The sequence below is a fragment of the Lagenorhynchus albirostris genome, chromosome 13 (assembly GCF_949774975.1).
Source record: "Lagenorhynchus albirostris chromosome 13, mLagAlb1.1, whole genome shotgun sequence".
In the NCBI taxonomy this organism is placed as follows: domain Eukaryota; kingdom Metazoa; phylum Chordata; class Mammalia; order Artiodactyla; family Delphinidae; genus Lagenorhynchus; species Lagenorhynchus albirostris.
Genome location: NC_083107.1, coordinates 51,120,189 through 51,135,804, shown reverse-complemented (window position 1 = coordinate 51,135,804; position 15,616 = coordinate 51,120,189). Strand labels below are relative to the sequence as shown.

The 15,616-nt window shown below is 49.1% G+C and overlaps 1 protein-coding gene across 3 annotated transcripts in view; it reads left to right on the top strand.

Annotated features, from left to right (window-relative positions):
- The window catches only part of TTC7A (tetratricopeptide repeat domain 7A), a 122,186-nt gene that overhangs the window by 27,972 nt on the left and 78,598 nt on the right, over window positions 1-15,616 (top strand). For 2 of the 3 annotated variants that reach the window (XM_060169826.1, XM_060169824.1), the window contains 2 exons: window positions 6,527-6,657; window positions 9,174-9,289. In XM_060169826.1, the coding sequence (XP_060025809.1) occupies window positions 6,527-6,657; window positions 9,174-9,289 (247 nt within the window). The remainder of the gene's footprint in view (window positions 1-6,526; window positions 6,658-9,173; window positions 9,290-15,616) is intronic. The other variant, XM_060169825.1, reaches the window with a different exon arrangement.

Below are 15,616 nucleotides of genomic sequence, written 5' to 3'. Positions count from 1 at the left end.
TTGCATTTTTTGCATACATTATTTTTTTAAGGATAAATTTCTAGAAGTAGAGTTACTGGATTGAAATGTGTACACTTTTCAGAAACTTTGATACAAGGAGTCAAATTGTCTGCTTTTTTTTTTTTAATTGGTAAAATGTAACATAAAATTTAGCATCTTGGGCTAAATTTAGCATCTTGGGCTCAACCACTGGTGGCGCAGTGGTTGAGAGTTCGCCTGCCGACGCAGGGGACATGGGTTCGTGCCCTGGTCTAGGAAGATCCCACATGCCGCGGAGCGGCTGGGCCCGTGAGCCATGGCCACTGAGCCTGCGCGTCCGGAGCCTATGCTCCGCAACGGGAGAGGCCACAACAGTGAGAGGCCCGCGTACCACAAAAAAAAAAAAATTTAGCATCTTAACGATTAAGAATTTTTTAGCTGCATAACAAAATTATTATCCTAAAAATTTTTAAGTGTACAGTTCAGTAGCGTTAAGTACATTCATGTTGTTGTGCAGCCAATCCCCAGAACACTTTATCTTGCAAAATTGAAACTGCACCCAGTAAACAGTTTTCCATTCTCCTCCCCCAGCCCCTGGCAGTCACCATGCTATCTTCTGTCTTTATGAGTTTGACTACTCTAGGTACCTCACAGAAGTGGAATCATACAGACTTTGTCTTTTGTGACTGGTTTATTCCACTCAGCATAATGTCCTTAAGGTTCATCCATGTTGTTGCATATGGCAGGATTTCCTTCTTTTTTAAGGCTGAATAATAGTCCATTGTGTGTATATACTACAATTAAAAAAATAATGGTTTCTTTTTTTTGCGTTGCATTGGGTCTTGGTTGCCGCGCGTGGGCTTTCTCTAGTTGCGGTGAGCGGGGGCTACTCTTCATTGTGGTAAGCAGGCTTCTCATCGTGGTGGCTTCTCTTGTTGTGGAGCACAGGCTGTAAGCACGCGGGCTCAGTAGTTGCGGTGCACAGGCTTAGTTGCTCCGCGGCATGTGGGATCTTCCCAGACCAGGGAATTGATCCCATGTCTCCTGCATTGGCAGGCGGATTCTTAACCACTGTGCCACGAGGGAAGTCCTATCCTACATTTTCTTTATTCATCCATCAGTGGACACTTGGGTTGCTTCTACCTTTTTGCTGCTGTGAATAACGCTGCTGTGATCATGGGTGTAGTACACGTATCTCTTCTAGGCCCTCTTTTCAATTCTTTTGCATATATACCCAGAAGTCGAGTTGTTGGATCGTATGGTAATTCTGGTTTTAACCTTCTGAGGAATGGCCAGCCTGTCCTCCACAGCAGCTCTGCCATCTTATATGCCCACAGTTGCCCACTTTTGAGTGTGATTTATCAAGGTTCTCTTCCCAACCCGGCCTTGAGGTTTCCTCCCTGAAGGCTGAAGCAATGACTTGCATTTCTTCCTCCCCCCCCCCCCGTCCTCCACCCCCACAGGGCCTACGCCTCTCGGGTGCCCTGTGCTTTTGGACCAGCTGGGTAGGCAGGAGGGCGGGGGTCCACCCATGTGGAAAGTTCCATCACAGGGGAGGCATCGTGCTCTCCATCTCCGCATCCAGTGCCCAGGGCTCCAAGGGCGGGGCCTCTTGGAAGGGCTGCTGTTTGGGATGTGATGAGTCACTGAGACCGCTGAGGCCCGGACCAGCCTGGGTGTTGAGCTGTGCCAGGGTCAGTTTGCCTCCAAACTGAAAGTTCAAAGTTAATGAAAAAGCAAGCGCTCCTCTTGAAAGGGGACCTCCCCTGGCTCGCACGACTGGGTGTTTTCACATAAAGGCCCCTCTGCCAGTGGGAATCAGGAGGCAGTGCCCGTGCTTCCTGACAGCCTCTGGCTTCCTGCCCGCTCAACAGGGCTGGGATCCACTGGGATCCTTTGGGGGCGGGCTCAGAAGCAGCCCGTCTCCATCTTGGAGCTAGTGTTGTGGTCTGGCCACGTGTGCAGAAACACACAGGGCAGAGGATGAAGGAACCCGAGGGTTGGAATCCCCAGTAGATTTCCCGTCAGATGTTTGTGACAGGAAAATGGCCCGTCATATGACGCAAAGAGCAAATGTAAGGCAAAGAAGCCTCATTTTTTTTTTTAATAAATTTATTTACTTTTGGCTGCTACTCTTATTGCGGTGCATGGGCTTCTCATTGCAGTGGCTTCTCTTGTTGCAGAGCACAGGCTCTAGGCGCACAGGCTTCAGTAGTTGTGGCACGTGGGCTTCAGTAATTGTGGCTCGTGGGCTCTAGAGCGCAGGCTCAGTAGTTACGGCGCACGGGCTTAGTTGCTCCGCGACATGTGGGATCTTCCCAGACAAGAGCTCAAACCCATGTCCCCAGCATTGGCAGGCGGACAAAGAAGCCTCTTTTTAAGGGCAGAACTGGGGTGACTGGACTGTGACCCTCACTAGGAAGAGCTGTTGCCAGCTCCAGGAAGCTTTTTGGTCTGCTATATGTTAGAAATTTTTTCACAGACCACTATCTCAGTGACTGTAGCCCGTTTACTTTGATCTTCATTAGTCCTCTGGAATCATAATTGCTTCCTTTCAAAAAGGAATATATTTATTATTTTTAGATATATTTTTACACAGTACATAGATCTTAAATGTGTAATTTGATGAGTTTGTCAAGTATAGATACCCATGTAACCAACACCGCAATAAAGACAAAGAACATTTCCATCTCCCCAGAAAATTCCCTCAGGTCCTTTGCCAATTGATCCCCTCCCCAAACCCACCCCAGGCAATGACTGGTTGGTTTCTGTTAATATAGATTATAATTTTGCCCTTGTTTTGAATGTCATATAACTGAAATCATATGGCCTGTACTTTTTGATATGTAGCTTCTTCTGCACAATATAAGTTCTGAGAGATTCACCCGTGTTGTATGTATCAAGAGTGTGTCCTTTTCTTTATTTCTGAGTAGTATTCCATTGTATAAATATGCCACGGTTTATGAATTCCACAAGAAGCATTTTTTAGATGGACAGGGAGAAACGCCACCGGCCTCTACACTCGGCATGAGTGAATGTGTGTGTTCGTCTGTGTGTCCATCCACTCACTAAGCCCCAGGCCTTGCTCTCGCTGGGTGCAAAGATCAACCAGAAATGGGCAGAGAGGATGGTCACCATGTAGGGGAAAGGCATACGCAGAGGAGGCGCAGCTAAAACGTGCTGCTGGCTCTGAAGGCGGGAGACTTAAGAAGCCTTCAGAGAAAAGGTGGTGTGCTGTGAGCTTTCAAGGAGGATGGGGTTTAGAATTCTCAGAGAAGCCTGGTGGAGAGGCCCCTGCTGGGAGCAGAAGGAGCAAATGGAGCACGGGGAATGTGGCGGCCCCACAGACTGCTGAATTCACCGCTTTGCCATGGCCAGCCCACTGGAGGCTTGGGACTGGCAGCCTGAACCTGGTCCATCCCAGTTCTGGGCCCAGAGGTGGGGCAGGAGGGAACCCAGACAGCAGCACATCTCGGCCGGCAGGGGGCGGGGGGGCGGGAAGCACAAGGATGTGTTAAAACAGACCCTCTCTGTGTCTTCTGGAGTTGGCTCTGCCCTCCTGCCATTTCCACTTGGCTTCCAGGCCAGGCCCTGAAGAGTTTCTATGTCCCACTGTCCTGTAGGGTACACGGGGGCCGTGGGTCTGGAGAGGAGTGGCTGGGCCAGTGCCGGCAGTGAGCCGAGGGGACCAGCCTTCTCCTGCCTTCTTGCCACGTCTTCTCCAGTGTGCCCTCTGTTCCTCCTCCCCCTTAGTCCTTTCCGGGTCGTGAGTCATTTGGCAGGAGGCACGTTGACACTTGGTGGCCCGGGTAACTGAGTCTTTGTGTTGAGCAAGGGCCTTCGCGGTCTATGTCCACCTTTCCCCAGGCCGAGGCATCCCGACCTTCGGACCCATTCACACCCCAGTCTGGCAGAGGGCAAGGTCACTGAAACCATATGAGTTGGGAATCTAGCCAAGGACAGCAGTATTTCTTTACCTTGTGTTTGTAGAGTACTTTGTACTTTGTCAGACACCACCAGGCTTGTCGTTTCTTCAGCCAGCCAGTGCTTGCTGAGTGCCTACTGTGTGGCAGGTTATAGAAAGGTGAACGTGTTAAGGTTGATGCTTTTAAGGAGCCTATAGTCTGAGCAAACACGTGAACAAATAAGTATAACAAAATGGTGGGGCAGGAATACGTAAAGTGTAGATCAGGGCCCAAGGAGAGAATGGTTGGTTATACCAGGGTGTGTTGGGGGGCTCCATAGAGGAGGGGGCACTCAGTGGCAGAAGGTGAGCTGTAATTTTGGGTGGCCTCTGGGGGGTGGGGTGGAGGGTGCATTCCAGGCAAGAGGCGCAACCCGAGCACAGTGGGAGCAGGAGGCTGGGCGTGGATGCAGCAGGTATGGTGTCATAGTCAGCTCAGGCTGCTAGAACAAAGCACCACAGATTGGGTGGCTTATACCCAACAGACACTTATTTTTCACAGTCCTGGAGGCTGGGAGTCTGAGATCAAGGCACCAGCACGGTCAGGTTCTGGTGAGAGCCCTCTTCCAGGTTGCAGGCTGCCAACTTCTTGCTGTGTACTCCCATGATGGAAGGGGCTCTCTGGGGTCTCTTTTATAAGGACACTAATCCCTATCATGAGGGCTCCACCCTCAGGACATAATCACCTCCCCAAGGCCCCGCCTCCTAATACCATCACCTTGGGCATTAGGTTTTCAACATATGACTTTATGACTTTCAAGGGGACACAAACATTTGATGTATAACATGATGAGAGCCAAGGCTGGGGAGGTGACAGGGATGGATCTTGGAGGGCATGGTATGGAATGTCAGGAGTTTGGACCTCACCCTGCAGCAGTGGGGACCCCACTGGAGGGTTTTAAGCAGTGGAGTTTTAGAAGGATCACCCTGAGATCCTTGAGCAGGATGGATGAGAGTGAGACTGGAGGCAGGGAGGCCAGCTAGGAGGCCAAGGTGGTCATCCACTCAAGAGATAAAGCCTAAAATAAGGAGATAAGGGAAGGGGGGGGCTTGAAATGTTAAGGGCTTGGTCATCAGTTGGATATTGGGGCCAAAGGGCGGGAGAGAGTTGAGGATTCTCCTCTTGGACCTTCCTTCAGTCACTTCATCTTGAGCACCTACTACATATAAAGTACCATGCGGGCCCAAAGGTGAGAGGGATCTGGGTTCTGCCCACCGAGAACCGCAGTCTAGGACAGTGCTCTCTAGTCAGGACTGTGAGTTGCACGTGACAGCAACACAATTTAAGTGGACTTTGACCCCACCCCTCCCTGAGAAAATGGGGGAAGGGGGTTATTGGTGCATGTACTGGAAAGTTTCAGGGGGTAGTGCTTCAGGCAAGTGTTCAAACAGTGTCTTTAGGAATCTGCCCTTTTCCATCAAGTCTCATCTCTGTTCTGTGTAGACTTCGTTTGTTTTTTTTTCATGACTGAGTTTATTCAATCTTTTTCCTGTCTCAAAAAAAAAAAAAGCAAAAGACCAAAAACCCAGACATAAATATAGTTGTTTCCCTTTACAGCTTTCCCTTCTTGGTTTCTTATAGTTTTGGGGTTTGTTTTTTTTTTGCTTTAGAGCTATGCTTTTATATTTAAAATTTTTTAAATTTTGGTAAAAAACACAAAACATAAAATACACCACCTTAACCATTTTCAGGTGTACAATCATGTTAATGACATTCACGTTATGTAGCTTCATTTTAAGGCAGCCTTTCCCTAACATTTCCAGGCTGGCCTCTTAGCTTAACAAGCCCAGTGGAAGGGGTAAGAATTCTGGGATTGGGTCTTCTCGGCACAAACCAGGCCACGTGCACACCCTTAGCCAATCACTGTGGCCCTGATGATGAGTCAGCCTGGATCATGTGCCTGCCTTTGAGGTGGGGCGGGGTCTTCGCCCTGTGAGCCACAGGGCTGAGCGAGGCTGCACAAATGGGTGCTCAAAGGGAAAGAGAGGTGCTGCTGTGGAAAGAATGGGAAATGGATGCCAGGGACGCAAAAACAGCAAATTCCACTGCAGGCGCATAGGACCCGAGCGCCTGACTTAGGTGAGGTAGAAACTGTTTGGTTCCACGGGAGGGGTGCATATAAATGCTGTGTAATCAAGTCATCTAGCACGTGCTAGGGACTGTGGCAGTCCAAACAGGCTCATTTTGCCCCCATTGAACTACTGGGGGAGAGAAGAGCTAGACGTAAATAACCACTCCATGATGTAAACATGGTGAGTGCCTGGGGAGGGGTCTCTTCTAGCAGCTGGGAGGAGGGGTCAGGAGTGCTTCCAGCAGGCAGGACTTGGGCATGGGGGTGCCACCAGTGTGGTTCCCCACGTGGGGCATGGGTGCCTGCTGTCTGTCCACCACTTGATCCCAACCGCTGCTAATACCATCCTTGCTTTAGCCCCCTCCTTCCCCTCCCAGGACCTCTGCCTCCCACTGGCTGCTCCAGCGTCTCCTCGGATGAGCCCACCCTGGGCCCCTGGGAGGGGCCTGGAGTTGGGCCCCCCGTCCCCCACCGAGCAGGGCAGGTCCGAGCTGCTCCCCTCGTCCCGCAGGCCTCTCCCTGGAACGCCTCCCCAACTCCATCGCTTCCCGCCACCGCCTGACCGAGAGGGAGGAGGAAGTGATCACCTGTTTCGAGAGGGCCTCCTGGATCGCTCAGGTGTTCCTGCAGGAATTGGAGAAGGTGAGCTGGAAATAATAGCCCCATTGGTCATCACTGCCCTCTATTGAGCACCTGTATCTATGCAACCCCCCCCACCCCACTAAAACTGTAGGTCCTGCTTGTACAGATTAGAAAAGAGGACCCTCCACCTGCCCTGAAGATGCTCTGCTTTATCCCTTGGAAAACTCATTATAGTATCCTGATTCTGTAAGCATGAGACTCTCTACTGCCAGAAAAGAGTTTTAATAAACAGAAGAGTCCACGCCACCTGCGAGCGGCTGGCAACCTCCTTGGTGAGCTCAGCTTGTACGACCAAAAATGTGACAGCCCTGTTGTGTTCGTTAACTTGTTTACCCCTCACAGCAGCTCTCTGAAGTAGGTGTTACGTTCATCCCTGTTTAATACATGAGGTTTAGAGAGATTAAGCCATTTGCCCACTACTCTTCCCTTGGAAGGGTACAGTCAGGCTGGTCCATGTAGGCACTCTTCCCAGCTCTCAGGTGCTCTGCAAGCTCGCTGCTGGACCCTTTAGCGGGGAGGAGGACCATTCTTAAAGCCTTGCAGAGGCTGGCAGAGCTGGCCACAGGGGTCTGGAAATTCTCAGGCCTACTTATCTCCCTGCTTGTGCTTCGGGGGGCCTGAACGAACTCTCAACAGGACAGCAGTTCCAGGTGTTAGCCGCATACTGTGATGTTACCCCAGTTCTTCCCTTCTGGGGACTCCTGGTTAAATGGGGGGGGGTACAGGCAGCCATATTCAACAAAGATACTTACAGTTACTGCATCCCTGTTTTCATGTCAGGCACTACTTTGAGTACTTTACTCAAAGTTGTTCTCTAATTTAACCTTCAAATAGTAACCAACTGCAACAGGTTACGATTGTTATTCCCATCGTGTAGGTGGGGAAACTCAGGTGTGGAGAGTTAAATAGCTTCCCGGAGCTCAGACAGTTCATAAGTGGCGTTGGCAGGGCTTGGACCCTGTATGACTTGTGACTTTGGGGTGGTGCTTAAGCCTTCTGTTTAGTAGATGTTTAGTAGATACTGGATGGCAGGCTTGTCAGAGGAGATTTAGGATTGGCACCCAGACAGAGGAGGTGGGCACGATCTGAGAGACTCAGCACTCAGGAGATATTTGAACCTCACCTACTTTGGCAAATGCCAAAATGTCAACCCAGCCCCTGTTTGTGACGGACCTTTTTGGAGGTGTCCTCCTCATGCCAGGTCAGTTCCCGTGGAGCAGGATTCTCAGCCTCAGGACTTCTGACGTTTGGGGCCAGATGATTCTGCTGCCCTGTGTAGAATGTCCAGCAGCACTCCCAGCCTCTACCTGTGGGCTGCCAGCAGCCAACCCCCCTCCAACTGTGACAACCAAAAGTGTCTCCAGATAATGCCAAATGTCTCAGGGGCAAAATTGCCCCCCTGTTGAGAGTCGCCGTCCTAGAGACCCTCTGCTTGGCTGGACTTCAGTGGGAAAGAGGTGATTGGCGGCTCAGCAGAAACAGGACTCGAGTGTACTCCCTGGCAGAGGTCCACGTGGAGACTTGAGTTGACCTCTGCCGAGGTCACATGCAATGTTTCAGGAGCTCTTCGTGTTTGAATTACATATAGTTTGGAGGAAGCTTTCATGAAAAATTGAAAGTCACCCATTCAGTCAGAAGCCTGGGTTTTGGACTCTTAAAAGGGGATTAAGGTGATGAGCTGGAATGGTGTCCAGGGCTGGAATCAGCGCCTCAGGGGCACTGGGTGGACAAATGGGCCCCGATAGCTGGTTATCTCAGGTCAAGGGGGGGCAGGCCATAGAACCCTGTGCACCCTGTGCACTGCAAAGCTGGGTGTCCCTCCTAAGACCCAGCGCCAACCTCTGAGGAACTAAGAATCTCTCTAAAACCTATTTCAGTTTCTGAAAGAGGTGGATGGCTCGTTGATTTTTTTTTTTCCCCTCATATCAGAGAAGAAGGTGGCATAGTGAAGGCAGGCCCATCTCGGTGGGGCTGGGTGACCCTCTCAGAGCTGTGGCTTAAGCGACAGCTCAGTTAATAACAATTGTGCCTCAGCTTTCCCATGAACCAGGGGTCAGCTGTTGGGCTGTTCTGAGGTTACATGGTTATGTGACAGGGACAGTGCAATGTCTGGCGTCTGGTAGGTGCTCGAGTATTGAAAGAATGCACCAATAAGTAGTAGAAAGAGCCTGGAATGTGTAGCTGGCCAGACTAGTGTTTGAGGTCCAGGCCCAGGCCAGCTTTGTCTCCTCGGGCACTTTCTGAGCCTAAATTTCCTCATCTATAAGGTGCAGAGAAAACCAGCCTTGTAGGGCTGTTACGGGCATGCAGCATTTGCACAGGGAGAGTGCTTTAGACCTATTTTGAATTAAAGCAAGTTAGGTTGAGTTTGGTCTGAGTATTGCCCTGCGTGCCCCTAAGGTGGCTGGGGGCTTGGGTGGCGATGGGGCCGTCACCTCTGCCTGGGCTGACCTTGGCCCTGGCCTCTCGGCCTCGGAACTTAGAGACAGCGGCTCTCTCTGTGTTCCCCTTCCCAGATCACAAGTAACACCACATCCCGGCACCTGAAAGGATCTCACCCGGTTGACTACGAACTCACCTACTTCCTGGAAGCTGCACTCCAGAGCGCTTACGTGACAAACCTGAAGAAGGGGTAGGTCGCTGGCAGCTGAGCAGGACCTGGACGTTTCTTTCAGGATTGGGAGCTGCTGACACTGGTCAGGCCTCCCTCTTCTCTGGGCTGTGTGCGTGTGGGCCCCCTGGAGAGACGATGGGGGCTGGCTTGTTCCTGACTTGTCAGGCTGAGCTTGCCCAGGCCCTGGTGGGGAGGGCCGAGCTTCAGGAAGCTGCTGAGGCAATAAAGCCTGCACATGTTGGGGGTGGTCATCTTTAGAAGGGGGAGTTCTGGGAGCCCGATGATGGTGTGGGAAGAGTGAAGGACAGTGAGCTGGGCGGTCTGGAGGTGGTCCGTGTCGCCTGAAGTGTCAGCTAAAGTCATTTTGCTTCTCTGAGCCTCATTCTCCCCAAAATTTAATGATAAATTTAATGATTCCTGATAATTCCAACTTTCAAGGGGCTGTGAGATCCGAGGAGAAGTGTGGTGAAAGTAAAGGCCTGGCATCATTTTGGGGGCGCGACTGCCCTGCTGGTGAGGTGGCAGGAAGCTCGTTTTCCTGTGCGTTGACTGGAGGGTCCTGGGACCCAAGAACATGGTGCCCAGAACCCCTTTCTTAGTCTTTTGCTCCTTGGGGTTAAGCAAGGCACCCTCCCTCTGTGAAGAGTCTGGTGGATGCTTCCATCTGGGTGGGAGGGGCTGGTGGTGTTTCGTGGGTGTGTTGTGTGGTGGTGGAGATGGAGGGAGAAGCAACAGGACCAGGAGGGCGTGTTGCTGGCCACCGTGGCTCTCCGGCGGTTCTGCAGGGCTGAATGCCTCAACCAGGCTGGAGACTAGTAGGTGGGGGCCTGGGTTTCCTGTGCCTCATCAGCTCCCTCCTCAGCATCATTACTACCCTCTGCAGACACCGTGGGCTGGGGCCTTGAGGACATCCGGGCAAGCGGAGGGACTCACGTGTGCCGAGTGCAGCCAGTCACCGTGGAGGCTGGGCACACGTCTCACCCCTCTCGAGCCTCCCAGCTGGAGGTGGGCCAGCCACACAGGTGTTCCCTCCTCCCCACAGGTGAGGAAACGGAGGGTCAGGATCACAGAGCTTTCTTTGCTTTGACTGGCTAGAGTCCTTTGAAGCCCCTATTTTGTTTTTGTATTTTGTATTTATGATTTATTTTGTTAAATTTCACTTTATTCATCCTTTTCATTTAACATTTTTTGGAATAGATGATTCTTGCACAGGATACCAAATTAAAAAGGTACAGAAGACTAGACAATAAAACGTTTCCCTTCCATCTCCATCCCCTGCCTCCTGGGTCCTCTGTAGGCAGTGTTCCTAGGCTCCTGTATCATTCCATGGTAGTTAGCAGCATACACAAGCGATTATACGCACATATTATTTTCTTCCTTTTTTAAATGCATATTCTCCCCTTTGCCTTTTTTCATTCAAAATATATCTCTTGGAGGTGGTTCCACATCGGAGCTGCCTTTTCTTTGCACTGCTGCATAGTGTTTATAGTATCATACAGTACAGATCTCCTACAATTTGTTTACTCAGTTCCCAACCGAGGAACAGATAGGTCACTTCCAGACTTGGGCTCTTTTCAGCATATGCTAGAGTCCAGAACAGAACCGTACCTGTGCATTGTTTCAGTGGGGATCTGTCTGTAGGGTGGATTCTGAGACAGGAAAGTTCTGGGTCAAAAGGTAGAACGATGGTCATTTGGGTAGAGGTTGCCAGCTTGGACCTCATAGAGGTTGTTTCAGTTTCTGTGCCAAGATGTGGGAGAGAGGCTGCTTCGTAAGCCCTCACAACATAGTGCAAGCTTTTTTTTTCTTTTAAGTTTTTATTGAAATATAGCTGATCTACAGTGTTGTGTTAGTTTCAGGTATAAGCAAAGTGATTCAGTCATGCATGTATGTGTATGTGTGTGTGTGTGTATATATATATGTCCTTTTTTAGATTCTTTTCCATTATAGGTTATTACGAGATATTGAGTGTAGTTCCCTGTGTTATACAGTAGGTCCTTGTTGTTTAGTTATCTTATATATAGTAGCGTGTATCTCCTAATTCCAAACTCCTGGTTTATCCCTGCCCCACCTTCCCCCTTTGGGAACCATAAGTTTGTTTTCTATGTCTGTGAGTCTATTTCTATTTTATAAATAATTCCTTTGTATCATTTTTTTAGATTCCACATATAAATATCATACGATATTTGTCTTTGACTTACTTCACTTAATATGATAATCTCTGGGTCCATCCATGTTGCTGCAAATGGCATTATTTCACTCTTTTTTATGGCTGAATAGTATTCCATTGTGTATATATGCCACATCTTCTTTATCCATTCATCTGTCGTTGGACATTTAGGTTGTTTCCACATCTTGGCTATTGTAAATAGCGCTGCAATGATATTGGGGTGCATGTATCTGTCTGAATTATAGTTTTCTCCAGACACATGCCCAGGAGTGGAACCACTGGATCATATGGTAACTCTATTTTCAGTTTTTTAAAGAACTTTCATACTGTTCTCCATAGTGGCTGTACCAGTGGCTGTACTGGTACCAGGAATGTACCAGTACATTCCTTCCAACAGTGTAGGAGGATTAGTGCAAGCTTTTTGATGCTTTTTTGACGTTATTAGGCGTGATTGGTGAAATATGCTATCTCAGCATCATTGTTGGCGAGGGAGATGATATTTGTTCACTTTTCCATTGTTGGTACTTGGAAGGTAATTACTTCTTTTGTTTTTTAAAATAATTTCTGTTGAAGTATATTTGATTTTTAATGTTGGCAGTTTCAGGTGTACAGGAAAGTGATGCAGTTATATATATGTATACGTACATATATATATACGTATATATGTATATGTACATACATATAGATATATATATCCTTTTTCAGATTCTTTTCCGTTATAGGTTATTACAAGTGATTGGGTATGTAGGTCCCTGTGCTATACAGTAGGTCCTTACTGGTTCAGCTTTTTTTTTTTTAATTTGCACTTTTCTTAGGAGTGAGGTTCATTAGATTTTTATGTTTTAATTGTTTGCACCTTTAAAAATGCATAATTTATTTTTAAAAATCTTAATTGAAGTATAGTTGATTTACAATATTTTAGTTTCAGGTGTACAGCAAAGTGATTCAGATATATATATATATATATATATGTATATTCTTTTTCAGATTCTTTTCCCCTTATAGGTTAATACAAAATATTGAGTATAGTTTCCTGTGCTATACAGTAGGTCCTTGTTGGTTATCTATTTTATATATAGTAGTGTGTATATTTTAGTCCCAAACTCCTAATTTATCCCTCCCTCCCCAAAATGCATAATTCATTGATCCCTCCCTCCCTCCTAGTTTGTGTAAGTAATATAATGTTTATGGTGGAAAACTTGGAAAATACATAAAAATATAAAATGGGCAAATTTAAAAATCACATATTCAATCTTTAGATCAGGGACTGGCAGGTTATGACCTTCTGGCCAGTCACCTGCTTTTGTGAAGTTTTTTGGAACACAGCTTGCCTGTTGGTTTAGGTATCTTCTATATCTGTGGCTGCTTTAGAGCAACAACTGCAGAGTTATATGACTCCAAGCCTAAAATGTTTGCTGTCTGGCTCTTTACAGAAAAAAATTTGCTAGCCCCATATTCTAGGTAATCACTGTTAACATTTTTTAAAATAAATTTATTTATTTATTTTTGGCTGCATTGGGTCTTTGTTGCTGCACGCAGGCTTTCTCTAGTTGCGCTGAGCGGGGGCTGCTCTTCGTTGTGGTGCACAGGCTTCTGATAGCAGTGGCTTCTCTTGTTGCTGAGCACGGGCTCTAGGCGCGTGGGCTTCAGTAGTTGTGGCACGCGGGCTCCGTATTTGTGGCTCACGGGCTCTAGAGCGCAGGCTCGGTAGTTGTGGCTCACGGGCTTAGTTGCTCCGTGGCATGTGGGATCCTCCCAGACCAGGGCTCGAACCCGTGTCTCCTGCGTTGGCAGGCAGATTCTTAACCACTGCGCCAACAGGGAAGCCCTCACATCTTTCTATGTACAGATATGCAGGTATATTTTTTCCTTTTCTTTTTTAAACAACAACAAAATAGTATCTTACAGCACTGCTGCTTTGTAGCCTGCTTTTTCCACTCAGGGCTTGGTTGGGAGCCTCTTTTGTGTTCCTGCTGATCTCTCTTCTGCATGAAGTTGCTCCCTGTGGCATCAGGGGAAGGTGCCAAGCCCACGCCTGCAGCTGGGCTTAGGGCTTGGTGGGCTGTGTGGCTGGGACAGTCATCCTTGAGCTGGGCCCCGAGGGAGGGGAGATTCCCAGAGACAGGAGGAGTCTGGGTGGGGCAGAAGAGGTAGGATGAGGCTGAGGAGGATGGGGAACTTGTGAGGGTCCAAGGCCAAATACACTTGGGAAACAGTGGGTTAAAGACTTCTCAGACCCTTTAGAATAGGAATTCCAAGGAGCATGGTTGCAGATAGTAAATTTTCAGGAGGAAGCAAAGACATGTAAAGTTTTCAGTTTCGTTTGACATGGAGCCCTTGTTTGGTGTGGGTCTCTGGGGACCACTCTTTAGGAACCAGCGCTCTGGGACTCCAAGAGGAACAGCTGGACTGAAACGCAGTTTCTGGCCCAGGCAGCTTTTCCATCCAGCAGGCATCCCTGTCCCATCAGAGCTACATCTCATTCGGGGTGTTGGAAGCCCCCCGAGCTTCAGCCCTCAATGCCTGGAAGAGAAGGAAGTGGAGTCCTTGCCCAGAATGCAGAGCAGGCCATGGTGAGGCCACTCCCAGGAAGCAGCGGTGGCTGAGATGGCTGGGGTGTGGGCGTGGGCCTGGGGGGAGGCAGTCCTGCCCCAGCTGGACCCCGGCCTGGAGGAGGCCTGTGTGCCCCTTCTCTCTCACCACCCTGCCCTCGTGTTAGAGGAGGCGGGGTGCCGCACGAATCCTGTCCTCCAGATGGTAAGAGCAGGGAGAAGGTCCCGGCCGGGAAACAGGCTCTCTCCCTGCTCTCTCCTCGTACATGAACACCCACCAGAGCACCTGATTCGTCTCAGCTGCTTAGAAAATCTAAGGCAGTATTATCATTTGTTTGTATTAGTATTTTTTTGAGGCAGTCCACAGCTGGATGGGCTGCTGCCTCAAGCTTCAAGTTTACACTTTAAAAAAAAAAAATTCTCAAGTGCTAGGCCAGGGAGGCAGTGGTGTCCTGTTTGGGACATGAGGATCGGGAGGCCCAGAGCGCCAAGGTGGTTTACCTCCCAAGGGTGGGACTGGCCTGGGAGCCCTGGGTGCCTCCGACCAACCACCCTGTGGCCAGGGAGGTGGAGCTGGGGGGGAGTCACCGGGACGCACGCTGCCTCTGCTCTAGCTCCACCATGGCTTGTTTGTTCCTATTCAGTTACTGCATTTCAGTTTCAGTGAAACGGTGGCCTAGCAGGCTGGTTCCTGTTTTTACTTCCCAGGCAGCTGCCACCCAGCTGCTCCTCTTTAGCTGGAGACTGTTGTCACCCTGTTTTTGCAAATAAAGTTTTATTGGCACATAGCCACACCCATTCATTTACATACTGTCTCACCCTCAGAGCTGAGAAGTTGGAATTGAGATCAGATGGCTAATCCTGAAATATTTACTCCCTGATCCTTTAAAGAAAAGAGTTTGCTGATGCCTGCTCTCTGTTTAAGAAGTTCTCCCTCCCAAGGCCTCTTGCAGAAGAGGTGCTCTTCTTCCATATGGCAGTCCCATGGAGTAGATTTTGTGGGAAGGGGACAGTTCTAATTTTAGTGTTCTGTGTCTTTCATTCATCCATTTAACAAATAGTTGTTATACTAATACGTGCCACCTATTAAGAGCTGAATTTGTGCCAGGCACTTTAGTGCTTTGCTGGCATGTGTCTTTAGTCTTTCCAGGAACCCTCTGAGGTAGGTGCTGTTGTTAGCACCCCCATCTTACAGATGGGAAAACTGAGGCACAGAGAACATAAGTGACTTGTCCTGGACAGAGCCAGGGTTGTGTGTGCCGGTACTGTCTGACACCATTAACGACCAGTCTACACTGCCCACAGCAGAAACCCAGCAATTAAGACCCTGCTGCCGCCCCCGAGTTGCTCACAGCCTAGCGTTTGTTCCCCCCGAGTCTGCCTCTACTTGGTATGTGTGGTCCCAGCTTCTGGTTTGAAGAGTTGGTGGGCATCAGGGCAGGGCCGGGGAGTGGAGGCCACTCAGTGATCCTGAGCGAGTTCCTCCTCTGCTCCCCACCCCCACCTCTAATGGGGGGTGTCTGTTTGTCCTGTATCCCAGGGTGTGAGGGTCCAAGAGGAAGGAGGGAACGAAAAGACACTGGAGTACGGAATTCAGAGCCCTATTAACTCCCTCTCTGCTGA